The sequence below is a fragment of the Phoca vitulina genome, unplaced genomic scaffold (genome assembly GCF_004348235.1).
Source record: "Phoca vitulina isolate PV1807 unplaced genomic scaffold, GSC_HSeal_1.0 scaffold58, whole genome shotgun sequence".
NCBI classification, from domain to species: Eukaryota; Metazoa; Chordata; class Mammalia; order Carnivora; family Phocidae; genus Phoca; species Phoca vitulina.
This window is the reverse complement of record NW_022589761.1, coordinates 8,307,995-8,319,847: the sequence shown is the minus strand read 5'-3', so window position 1 is coordinate 8,319,847 and position 11,853 is coordinate 8,307,995. Positions and strand designations below refer to the sequence as shown.

The 11,853-nt window shown below is 58.1% G+C and overlaps 2 protein-coding genes across 5 annotated transcripts; one reads left to right on the top strand and one right to left on the bottom strand.

The window, feature by feature from the left end:
- The first annotated feature begins 1,178 nt into the window (after positions 1 to 1,178).
- Positions 1,179 to 8,569, top strand: YIF1B (Yip1 interacting factor homolog B, membrane trafficking protein). Of its 4 annotated transcripts, none has more exons than XM_032390557.1 (8): positions 1,179 to 1,285; positions 4,977 to 5,215; positions 5,302 to 5,406; positions 5,625 to 5,703; positions 5,837 to 5,894; positions 6,993 to 7,148; positions 7,237 to 7,330; positions 8,218 to 8,569. In XM_032390557.1, the coding sequence occupies exons 1-8, from the start codon at positions 1,243 to 1,245 to the stop codon at positions 8,371 to 8,373; spliced, it is 930 nt and encodes a 309-aa protein (XP_032246448.1). In that variant the 5' UTR covers positions 1,179 to 1,242; the 3' UTR covers positions 8,374 to 8,569. The 4 variants fall into 4 exon arrangements, with proteins under 4 accessions (XP_032246448.1, XP_032246447.1, XP_032246450.1 ...); XM_032390556.1 differs by having other exon boundaries at positions 1,208 to 1,294; XM_032390559.1 differs by lacking the exon at positions 1,179 to 1,285 and adding an exon at positions 1,391 to 1,448.
- A 100-nt stretch (positions 8,570 to 8,669) lies between these two features.
- CUNH19orf33 (chromosome unknown C19orf33 homolog) lies at positions 8,670 to 11,173 on the bottom strand. The gene is made up of 4 exons (XM_032390561.1): positions 9,381 to 11,173; positions 9,161 to 9,267; positions 8,937 to 9,005; positions 8,670 to 8,823 (listed from the first exon to the last, which is right to left on the bottom strand). The coding sequence occupies exons 1-4, from the start codon at positions 9,400 to 9,402 to the stop codon at positions 8,710 to 8,712; spliced, it is 312 nt and encodes a 103-aa protein (XP_032246452.1). The 5' UTR covers positions 9,403 to 11,173; the 3' UTR covers positions 8,670 to 8,709.
- Between the last annotated feature and the right edge of the window lie 680 nt (positions 11,174 to 11,853).

Here is an 11,853-nt window from a genome sequence, read left to right as displayed (position 1 = left end):
AGTGATCGAAGGCTTACGATATGTCAGGCCCTGTAGACACAGCGGCGTTGTTCGAATCCTCAAGCTCTCATACATCATTCCCATTAAACAGATGAGAACATTTAGGCTAAAAAAGGCTCCAGTCACACAACTGGTAAGGAGTAAATATGAGGCCAGCAGGAAGCCAAAACGCTTGCTTTATTAATAAAATGCTGTGAATGTTACAAAATATTCACGGAAGAACTTAGGGAGAGCTGAGGATGAAAAAATGGTGGTGGAGCCCAAGGGATGGATGCTAAGTCAGGGGTGCAGAGGAGGAATAGGGGTACCTCAGTCATGAAAAAAGGACCGGGACTGACCCAGGACTCATAACTGAGAGACCAGAACAGTCCTCAAGGACTCTAGAAAAGACAACATCTCAGAGGAGGAAAGGGAAAGCCACAGTGACAGGGTCACTTGCTGACATCCGTCCGGAGTGCTATCACTGCCCAGAAGTCACTTCTACCATTATTTTTGCCTGAGATAAGCGGAGGGGACTGAGGGACAGAGAAGGGGAGAGAAAGGGGGACACTGAGGGTCAGAGAGAGACTAAGGAAACTTCATTTTTAGGGCTCCTCATTTGCAAGTGTGCCTGTGTGTGCTCTGTGTGGCTGGAGGTTGCAGAGTGGTTTCGGCAGACGGGGCAAGCCAGGAAGCAACGCAAGAGCGTTTTTATGACACCTGGTTCTTCCTACCTAACTTATTGGGTGTCCTTTTCTCACTCTAAATACTCACTTTAATACCTAAGGTCTGCCGAAATTGTATAAGCGTTAGAGTCCGCACAACTCCGTTTAGCCCCCTCGAGAACACAAATGGATCTCTCCTCCCCCCGCTCCACACCCTTCCCTGGCTCCCCAGTGCCCTCAGCCACCCAAATTGAGCGCCTATAGGGAACTCCATTGCCCATCGGTCTCATCTCTCGATGCCTACAATTCCCATCATGCACGATACCGCCTGCTCCTAGCATTGTTCTCGGCCCCGCCCTCCTGCCCCAATAGTGCTGACTCTCGCCTTCCGCCACCGACCTCCAGTCCCCGCCTCTTGCCCACTGCCAACTCGTAAAGGCCTCCGCGAGGGGCGTGGCCTCTGAGCGATCGTGACGCCCATTGGCTGTCGCGTCGTCGGTGGGCCGTGCCTACGGGAGCCGGGCGGGCACATTTCGAACCGTGGCTGGGGCGGTGGCGGCGGCGGCGGCGGCGGTGGCGGTGGCTGCGACGGTGAAGGATGCACCCGGCAGGCTTGGCGGCGGCGGGGACGCCCCGGCAGCGTAAGTGGCGTACGTGGCCTGTCAAGGAGATCGGGGCGGGGGCGGGGGGTGGCTGGCGGGGGCGTGGCGGGGCCGCCGCGGCAGTTGGCGAGGTCGTTGTGGGTCGGAGGTCACGGGGTCAGGGAGCTGGAGCTTCGGGGCGTGCACAGCGCTGGGATGCCAGGTCCGGGTAGGGGGCGCGTTGGGCTCGAGCCTTCTTCTCTTTCGGAAATTCCTTTGGAAGAAAACAACTTTGGGCAGGATATTGTGTGATGTGCAGGAGAACGGGACTTTCATTCATTTGCGGTTCGCGATCAGCCTTCTCCCCACCCTTCGGTGGCCTCGGGCTGTCGCCCACGCCCCGCAGGACAGCGTTCAGAGCCCTTCGTGAGCTGAGAGGGCCGTGTTTACCTCTCCTTTAGGATTTGAACCTGTATATGTTATACTCTTCACCCCCTTTTCCCGTCTCTGTTAATTTGTATCTCTCTTTAAGTTCCTCTTCCTCTCCGCGAGTGTGCGTGCATCTCATTTATTCATTGAGCGTATCCTGCCTCGGCTCCCGTTGGGCCAGGCAGGCCCTGTGCTGGAATTTGGGTACCTGGTAGTAACCAGCCTAGCCCTAGTCCTTGGTAACTTACAACTCAGAGTTCAGCGGTGAGACAGACACTAAACTCGGAACAAACAAGTCAGCGAGAAAATCTGGGGAGTAACGAGGACTGTAAAGGGAAAAATCCCAGATGCCGGGGAGGTTCAGAGGCCTGATGTGCTCATTCCTCCCTTCGGCCATTAATAAGGTGCCTGGCTGGCCCTGTGGTGGGTGATGCTGGGGCTACCGCCCTCGTTCCTGTCCTCAGGGAGCTACCAGTACGGAGCAGAAGACAGGAGCAGTCTAGAGCGATGGTGGCCTGATGAGGGAAGCACAGGCGAAGGGGTCAGGACCGGGATGGAGGGATTGTGGTAGCCCAGATTAGGCATGTGACGCAGCCTGGGCGTGTCGGTGAAGCTTCCTGGAAGAGGTACGTCTAATGATGAGGAATTTGCTCAGAGAAGGGGATTTGTGGTGAGAGGCCCGTGCCAAGTAAACAAATGGACAAGTGAATATTTAGCAAATGTGGTAAGTGCACAGAAGGGGAAAAGAACACCTGGATGTTATGAGAAAGAACAATGTGCTATGCTGGCAGGTGTTAATGATGGAAAGATGTTCCAGAGTGATAGCAGTGCATGTTCAAAAGCCTGTGTGGACTAGGAGCTTGGCAGAGTCAGGGCCCAAGAGGCCAGTGTGTGACTGGATGCAGTGAGCCCCAAAAGAGGTAGCAAACGAGGGTGGTTGGCAGGGCTGGGGTCTTGCAGGGCCTTGTAGGCATGTGGATTTTATTCCCAGCACTGTGGGTACTGATCATAGGCAGGGGACAGGAAATGTTCTCTTGTGCATTTAAAAAGATCACGCTGGCTGCTGACTGGAGAAAGGGTTGGAGGACATTGAAGTCAGGTTCAAGACCAGAGAGTCTGAAAGGGGAGGGTAAACATGGAGACATAGTGGATGAGAACTGGCAATTAGTTGGTTGGGTGCCAGAAAGTAGGGGAGTCAGGGGCTTGGACGCTGGGGTGGGGGCACTGGTGGGAGCCGGCCAGACCTGGGTGTGGGGAGAGAAGTGGCGGCTGGAGACAGGGCCCACTGCCCAGGGCTGGGAAAGCTGTGGGCGGGTGAGATTGCTCTAGGTGAGAGGCAAAGCCAGAAGTGTGGGAAATTGGGCCACACGTTTCAGGGAGCTGAAAAAAAATCATGGGTGGAGAGGGACCAATCCGGAGACTGTCAGCTCCGTAAAGGCAGGAGTTTTTGTCTTTTTTTTTTTTTTTTTTTAAGGTTTTATTTATTTGTCAGAGAGCGAGCGAGCTGTGTGAGCGCAAGCAAGGGGAGCGGCAGGCAGAGGGAGAGGGAGAAGCAGACTCCCCGCTGAGCAGGGAGCCCGACGTGGGGTTCGATCCCAGGATCCTGGGATCATGACCTGAGCTGAAGGCAGACGCTTAACGAGCCAGCCAGGTGCCCCACGGCAGGAGTTTTTAGTCTTTTTGATCGTTGCTGTATCTACGACGCCTGCAGCAGGGCCTGACACACAGGGGTGCTCAAGAGGTGTTTGTGGGGCTCTGGAAAGAGGAGGCGGAAGGGGCAGTGTCCCGAAGCCAAGAGAGCAGAGAGCTGGAGGCTGGCATTGGGGACAGGGGCATCACATGCTGCTCGAGTCGGATGACAATGGCTAACGGCCTCAGACTGGCATTGTAGAGGGGCGTTTAGGAGGCCAGTGGGGGGCAGAACCCCAAATATCGAGGGCTGAAGGGGGGCAACAGGGAGGAAGGAAGGGCTTGCACCAAAGCTCCCGGAAGTGGGAGAGGGGAAAGGCCAGTGAGCCTTGGGGCTAAGTGGGCCGGGGCCAGTGTCGCTGGCTTTGGGATTGAGCACGCCTGGGTCTGTTTTCAGGTGACAAATAACTGAGAGGAACAGTCGAGGGACTAGTCATTGACAATAGGTGACAGGGATCGACAGGCCAGGGGCTGAGGAGTTTATGAGCGTCACTTGGCCTTGGGCCATGAACTGTCCCACAGAAGAGAGAATGGAGGTGCGGACAGTGTCAGGAGGTGGATTATTTGGTTCCTCTCCCCCACCCGATTGTAACCCTGTTTCCCGTTCCCTGGGCCCACAGTGGCGCCTGGGACACAGGAGGAGCTCGGTAACTGTCTGCTGTGGTGTTAGGAGCAGGGCCCCCGGAGCCAGGGTGCTGGGCTCAAATCTGTCCTCTCCACATTCCCCTTCTCCTCCCTCGTCCTTACCCGACCCCCACTAAGCATGCCTCCAGCAGGTCCTGTCCCTCTGAACTCCAGAATCTGTCCAGAAGCAGCCCAGCCCCCTCCCCTCCATCCCTGTTTCTCCCCCACCCCTGGAGCAGCTCCCTCCCTCCTCCCCTCTTCCTGCCCCCCCCCACCATCAAGCAGGCACCTGGGCTAGAGCCCTGCACGCAGGTCATTTCCCCTGTCCCCGCCTTGGTCACCACCTCTGTAACGTGGGGTGGGCCCTCATTTCTCAGAGTTTCATCAGCCCCCTACTCTAGCCCTCTGTCAGGGGCTGGGGATCCAGGCATGAACAAGACCAAGCTCCCCACCTGGGGGGCTCCCATTTTAGTGGGGAGACAGTGAACAAAATAAAGAAAGCAACCAGTCTGTCAGCTGGTGCAGAGTTCTGGATATAAGTGCAGCAGGGAACGGGGGTGGGGAGTGCTGCCCAGGACTGTGTGGTCCTAGACAGTGGTAGGGAAGGTACCGTAGAGCCGAGACCTCGAGGAGGGGAGGGAGCCGTGGGGCAGGGGAAGGATTTGGGCAGAGAACAGCCAGTGCAAAGGCCCTGAGGTGGGAATGTGCCTGGCGTGTTTGCTGAACGTTGAAGCCCACGTGGCTGGAGCCAACCAGCGAGGGGAGCACGAAGGGGAGACGCTGACAGAGACTGTGTTTGTAAAAGGCTCAGGACAGGATCCTGTGCACAGTAGGCCCAGCACATAGTAGCTCTCGACGTTACTGTGGTGATTGGATGGAGAGTTGCCAGGCAGACGGAGCCGGGCCCGCACCTGCCTCGGCGCCCATCTGACCTCCAAACCAGTGCTTCGCTACAGTGGAAGGAGCGCCCTGCAGCCTGAACAAAGCTCCCCATCCTCTTCCCCTGCAGCGTCCAAGCGGAGGATCCCGGTGTCCCAGCCGGGCATGGCCGACCCCCACCAGCTCTTCGATGACACGAGTTCGGCCCAGAGCCGGGGCTACGGGGCCCAGCGGGCACCCGGCGGCCTGGGCTACCCTGCGCCTTCTGCCTCGCCCCAGGCTGCCTTCCTGGCGGATCCCGTGTCCAACATGGCCATGGCCTACGGGAGCAGCCTGGCCGCCCAGGGCAAGGAGCTGGTAGATAAGAATGTGAGTGGGCGGGGTGGCTGGGTGTGTGTGTCGGGGGGTGGGGACATGAGGCCAGGGCTTCAGGCTTGGGCTCTGCCTCCCCCCAGATTGACCGCTTCATCCCCGTCACCAAGCTCAAGTACTACTTTGCTGTGGACACCATGTATGTGGGCAAAAAGCTGGGCCTGCTCTTCTTCCCCTACCTGCACCAGGTCAGCACTGCGCCCACTGAGGGGAGCACTGTCTGAGGAGGGGCAAAGTCTGGGGGGGCGGGTGGAGGGGTGGGGATCTAGAGGGTGAGTCAGAAGCCGGGCAGGTGTGAGGGGCAGGGGGGGGGGGGGGGGTAGGTTTGCCCCAAGAGAGGGCCTGGAAGCAGTGTGGGAGAAGCCCACTCTGGGGGTCCCGCCTGCTCCCCTCACTCTCCCCACAGGACTGGGAAGTGCAGTACCAGCAGGACACACCAGTGGCCCCCCGCTTTGACGTCAACGCTCCTGACCTCTACATTCCAGGTTTCCCCCTCCCCTCACCGCCCCGCACCCTCCTCCCTCTGGGTGGGCACGTCTAGGGCAGAGGGTTAGGTGCCTAGTGGCCCAGGATGGTCCATCTTCCTCTGACCAGTGTCTGTGTGTCTGCCTCCCACAGCTATGGCTTTCATCACTTATGTCTTGGTGGCTGGCCTGGCGCTGGGGACCCAGGATAGGTAAGGGAGGCCTGGAAGAGGCAAAGTGGGGTGAGGTTTGGGGGGCGGAGGGGCAGTCAGGAAGGTCTCTTGGATCTCCTGTCTCGGAGCAGCCCCACCGTGCTCCCAGTTGGCCCAGGACAGAGCCCTTGGGGTCACGGTCAGCGTCCCCCTCACCTCTCCCCTTGCTCTCCCCCCACGGGCAGCCCATCAGCACACCTGCGGCAGGTGACTCTCACTCCATGCTTCGTCTTAGCCTCCACCACCAGATCCGGCCCGTCCTCACTGCCTCCTAACCAGCTGCCTGGCTCACATACCCTCTGCACCCTGACTCCCAACAGCAGCCAGGAAGATCTGGTCTGAGATGTGGGTCTGGCCATGTCCACCCTGCTAGAAGCTGCCCAGGGCTCTCCCGTCCCCAGATGCAGCCCTGGCTCCTTGGGCTCGCGCACCGCACGGCTGCCTCCGCGCAGCCTCTCTCTGCCCCTCCTCCTCACTCTGCTTCGCCGCACTAGGCCTCTTTCCATCCTCCACAGGGCCTGGTGCCACCCGCCGCCACCCCAGGGCCTTTGCACATCCAGTGCCCTTTGCTCAGGAGTATGTTCCTCCCCCGTATCACCTGCTGAGCACCTGCTCACCTGCGATGTCTCCGCTCTGGTATCACTTACTCAGGGAAGCCTTCCCACCCTCCAACTGGGTCAAGCCCCCCACGTCTCACTCCTAGGCTCCAGTTTCTTTCTTTTGTGCATCGAAAACGATTGTCATGAGAATCAGTTCATTGTTGGGGCACTGGGGATATGGCAGAGGCCGTGGTCCTTCTTTGCAAGTCAGCTCCTTATTCCTTCAGGCCTCGGCTCAGATGCCCTCTCTGGAGAGCCCTCTCTGACACCTTTTCCCAACGGGTGCCCTGCCCTGCGCTCCCCTCATCCCAGCCCTGACCTCTCGGGGCCGTCACTGAGGACAGGTCTGCCTTCCCTGGCATGAGATCTCCATGAGGACAGGGTCCAGATCCATCTTGGTCACTGTGGAGTCTCTAGCCCCACCCAACACAGGTGTCCCCAGGTGGATGCTCTGGGAGGGTGTGAGCCGGCCATCGGAGTGACAGCTTGGTGCCGGCAGGTTCTCCCCAGACCTCCTCGGGCTGCAGGCAAGCTCTGCGTTGGCCTGGCTGACCTTGGAGGTGCTGGCCATCCTGCTCAGTCTCTACCTGGTCACTGTCAACACTGACCTCACCACCATCGATCTGGTGGCCTTCTTGGGCTACAAATATGTTGGGTGAGTACCCCATTCCTTCCCCGCCCCCCGTCCTCCGGCCCCAGCCCCGAGGCCTCTTCCTCAGACCAGCCTTCCCCTCTCTTCCCAGGATGATTGGCGGGGTCCTTATGGGCTTGCTCTTTGGGAAGATTGGCTACTACCTGGTGCTGGGCTGGTGCTGCGTGTCTATCTTTGTGTTCATGGTGAGCTGGGGCTCAGGGGAGGATGAGGCTTGAGGGCACAAGCCCTCAGAGTCGGGGTCCCCTGGAGGCATCCAAACAGAGGATGTCAGGGGAGGAGTTGAGACGAGCCACGTTGCTGAACTGAGGAGCCTTAAAGTAGTTGTCCCAGCCTGGGGGTCAGGAGGGCTTCCTGGAGGAGGGGGTGTCTAAGCTGGGGCTGGAAGGAAGAGAAGGAGCCAGCTGGGCTGTTGGGGTAGGCTCTCACCCTCACGCCACTGTTCCATGGTGGGCTTTCCTGCCAGAATTTCTGTGAGGATGAAAAAGGTTTTGGTACCCCTGGAAGTAGCTTCTCTGGGTCCCCAGCAAATCCCTTCCTCTCTTTAAACCTGCTTCCCCTTTTGTAAAAAAGGGGGATGATGATAAACGCACCTCAGGGTCCTGGGCGGAGGCAGTGGGAGCATATGCGAGGAGCAGAGGGCAAAAACTGGCCAAATCGGACCCTCAGATACACTTTGACGTAGATGTCGTTATGTAAAAGTTAAAAAAAAAAATCCTTTCTGGCTTGTGTTGAAAACTGTCATCCGGCCCTCATAAGCCGGGTGACAGCGGCCCGGCTGAGCCTGCCACCCGCCGCAGGCACCCTCCGCAGGCAGGGTATGCAGCTCCGCATCTCACTCAGGGGCCTCGCCTGCTGCATGAGCTTGCAACCCTCACATTTGCTCCCAAGCCTTGGGGCGGAGCAAGTCCTCACCATCTATTAAAGGAGATGTGGGGGGAACCTAGGCTCCCCTCGAGCAGAGAGACTTGAGCCCAGCCGCCCCGGAGGAGGGAGAGAGGCAGGGCTTGGAAGTACATCCAGGCACCCGCGCCCGGCCCGGGACTCAAGGGTGCACCCCCTCCCGCCCCAGATCCGGACGCTGCGGCTGAAGATCCTGGCGGAGGCCGCGGCCGAGGGCGTCCCGGTGCGCGGGGCCCGGAACCAGCTGCGCATGTACCTGACCATGGCCGTGGCGGCGGCGCAGCCCTTGCTCATGTACTGGCTCACCTTCCACCTGGTGCGGTGAGGGCGGCCCGGCCCGCGCCCCCAGCTGCTGCTCCGCGCGGCCGCCGCCGCCCCTCCGCCCGCCCGCGGGGACACCGGCGCCGCCCCGATCCCGAGACCCCACCCCCCACTCCCTCCGGGCCGAGGTGCCCAGATGTCCAGCTGCACCGGCCGCTGTTCCGGAAACAATAAACCGTGATGGGCACGGTGTAGGCAGCTTGTGCTTGGCGCGGCCGCCCGGCAGGGGGCAGGCCCGGCCCGGGAAGGGGGATGGGCGGGGCGGGGCCGGTGCCCCACTTCGCGACCAGAAGGCGACCAGAGAGTCGAGAGAAGGTTTAATGAGCCTCGCCCGGGCCCGTCAGTGAGGAGCCTCCTTCTTCGCCTTCCCTTTCTTCTCCTTCTTCTTTTTCGCCTTGGGCTTCTTGACCTTGGCCGGCGAGCTCTTGTGCCCTTCGGAGGCGGCCGCGGGAGGCTGTGGGGCCGAGGGCGGAGGGGAGGGAAGGGGAGAGCGAGGGGTCGGCCGCTGAGACGATTGCCCCGGGCTCTCCCCTCACCTGGGGCGGCTGCTTGCGGGGAGCCTCTTACCTTTGCTTCCATGTCCGAGTCGCTGGAGCTGTCGCTGCTGGAGTCTGAGGAGCTGCGGTGACCACCACCCTGTTTGGAGGCGAGGCAGTAAGGGCCGGACCCCTGACCCAGCCCCTGCCCTAAGTTGGAAGCCCCAGGCTCGGCGGGGCCCTGGGTTCAAAGGCCTACCCCCCCACCCACCCCCAGATACCGGGAGGGATGTGCAGGGTCCTGAGGTGACTTACCCTCGGTTTATCAGCTGCCCCCGCCTCTGACGCGCCCCGAACTTTGTGGGGGCTGTGTTTGTGGTCTCCCACTTGGCCTGTCCCCTGGGGCTCCTTGGAGTCGACGGCTGTGGAGAAAAGTTGGGTGGGTTGGTGCAGGTGCAGCGCGTGCGCCCTTGGAGGTTTCTGGGTTTTAGCCTGGCCCCCTGCACCTCAAGAGCCCCGCTTCCCAGGAGCGCACCTGCGGCCAGGTCGAACTCCATGGTGGTGAGAGCAGGTCTGTGGGGAGGACCGCAAGGCCCCGGAGGGCAGGGGGAGGGCGTGGGGAGGGGCAGTGGGAACCGCCTGCCCAAGGACTTCGGAGTAGCCCCACCCAACGTGGCTCAGAGTCCTTAGCCTTGACTCATAGCCCCTCCCCAGCACCACCCAACTTTTCTTCTTGGGAAATGGGGTGGGTGGACAGTTGATTGCTAAATTTCCACCCGGTGAGCCTTGGCAAGTGAGGGGGGAATGTGTGGGCAGCTGTAGATTTCTGGGGGGAGGGCTGGAGCTGTCACCGCTTCCCCCAGAAGGGTCAGATGCCTGCTTCTGAAGAAATGAGAGGGAGGCTGTCTCCCTGTGCCCTGTGCACCATCATAATGCCAGCACTCCGTGTACTCACTGCGGGCCAGGCGCTGTTCCAAAGGGCTCACCCACATTAGCTCGCTTTAACAACCCCTGGATGGCTGCGTGAGAAGCAGTGTCTGAAGGGGTGAAGAGCGTGAACTTGAATTCCTGAATTTGAAGACCCACTCAGTAGTGGGGTGAGCTCAGGAAAGTCACTCTGCCTCTCTATGCCTGTTTCTTCATCTGTACATGGCAGCCTCCACATGGGGTTGTCGTCATGGATTAGTTTCTAGAACTGTGCCTGGCACAGACTAAGTGCTTGTTAAGATAATGTTTTGGCTTTTTTAATTAGAAGAAATGTATTGTTACTATCCCTATTTTACAGATGAGAACACTGAGGGACCAAACAAGTAAGATGCCGAGGGGCCAATGTAGTATGAATGGCTAGAGCTGGGATTCACACCCAGACAGTGTGACTCAAGTCCAAGGCCCTGGCCCCTCTGGCTCTCCCTGGAGGGTGCTCAGGGGAAGGGGCTCCCCATGCCTGGCTGGGCCAGTCAGGCTGCTGGTGGCTGGGGGGGGGGGGCTAAGCCATCTGCTGTGGGGCCAAGTGTCCTTGCAAGTCCGTCCCCGGCCAGCCCTGCCACCAGCAGCTGGGTCACCACACTTGCAGGAGCAGGCAGGCAGGAGTGGTGGCTGGGGCCTGGGCATGGTGATGACCGTGTGACCTCAGGTCTCTGCTCCAAAGCACATTCCTCGGAGAGGCCTGCCCTGATTGCTGGCTCCCCACTGCCCGTCACGGCAACCTCTTTCCCCGGCTTGATGACCAGCTTAGCCCTTAAAGATAATAAGTTATCTTCATCATCAATTCCTTTGGCATATATTTGTTGAGTACCTACTATGTGCCCGGCACAGTTCAGGTGATGGGGATACAGAGGTTAACAAAACCAGCAAAAATCCCGGCCTCACGGGACTGACATTCTAGTGGGGGAAACGAGGTGTAAAATGTACAGAATGTTAGAAAACGGCTGGAAGCGAAGATGTCCCATCAGTTGGTAAGTGGATAGACAAAATGTGAATATATAACGGGACGCTACTCTGCCATACAAAGGAATGGACATTGACTGCATCATGCATGAACCTCAAAAACATTCTGCTAGGTGAAAGCCAGACCCGAAAGACTGCATGCTGTAGGATAGCATTCACGTCAAATGTTCAGAGAAAATTATTGAGGCAGCAGGTTAGGGGGTGCTGGGAGCTGCATGGGGAATAGGGATTAACTGTAATTGAGCGTAAGAGATCTAATTGTGGGGGATGAAAACACGTTTGAAAACTGATTTATGCTGAAAATTGCACCACTTGGTAAAAATTATTAAGAACCGGGGTACCTGGGTGGTGCAGTCAGTTAAGTATCCTACTCTTGGTTTCGGCTCAGGTTGTGACTTGTGTGTGGTGGGATCGAGCCCCGTGTTGGGCTCCACGCTCAGCAAGGAGTCTGCTTAAGATTCTCTCTCCCTCTCCCTTTGCCCCTCCCCCAACCTCTAAAAATAAATCTTTTTAAATTATTAGAAACCCCTGAAGTGTACATTTGAAATGGGTTTTATGTAACTTATGCCTCAATAAAAGCTGATTTTAAAAAGTAATATGTGCTAAGAAGAGAAATATAGCAAGAAAGGGAGCTAGGTAATAACTACATGGTATGTTGGGGAGAGGTTGGATTTTAGGTAAGAGTTACCAGGGAAAGCTTCAGGCAAGTCTTTTTTGAATAAAGATCTGAAGATGAGGGGCGCCTGGGTGGCTCAATCGGTTGGGCATCTGCCTTTGGTTGTGATCTCAGAGTCCCGGGATCCGGCCCCACGTCAGGCTCCCTGCTCAGCGGGGAGTCTGCTTCTCCCTCTCCCTCTGCCGCTCTCCCCTCTTGTGCTCTCTCTCTCTCTCTCAAATAAATACAATCTTTAAAAAAGATTGTCTTTTAAAAATCTGAAGATGAGGAGATAAACCATGCAAACACATGGAGGAAGTATTCTAGGCAGTGGGAATAGCAAGTGCAAAGGTCCTGAGGCAAGAATGTACCTGAGTGATGAAGAACTGCAAGAACTTCAGAGTGG

Coding starts and splice junctions, on each gene's coding strand:
- YIF1B (XM_032390556.1), top strand. CDS start 1,243: ATGCACCCGGCAGGCTTGGCGGCGGCGGGGACGCCCCGGCAGCGTAAG. Junction 5,216..5,301: donor AGGAGCTGGTAGATAAGAAT/GTGAGTGGGCGG, acceptor GCCTCCCCCCAG/ATTGACCGCTTCATCCCCGT. Junction 5,407..5,624: donor TCTTCCCCTACCTGCACCAG/GTCAGCACTGCG, acceptor CTCTCCCCACAG/GACTGGGAAGTGCAGTACCA.
- CUNH19orf33 (XM_032390561.1), bottom strand. CDS start 9,402: ATGGAGTTCGACCTGGCCGCAG. Junction 9,268..9,380: donor GGAGTTCGACCTGGCCGCAG/GTGCGCTCCTGG, acceptor TTTTCTCCACAG/CCGTCGACTCCAAGGAGCCC. Junction 8,824..8,936: donor ACTCGGACATGGAAGCAAAG/GTAAGAGGCTCC, acceptor TCGGCCCCACAG/CCTCCCGCGGCCGCCTCCGA.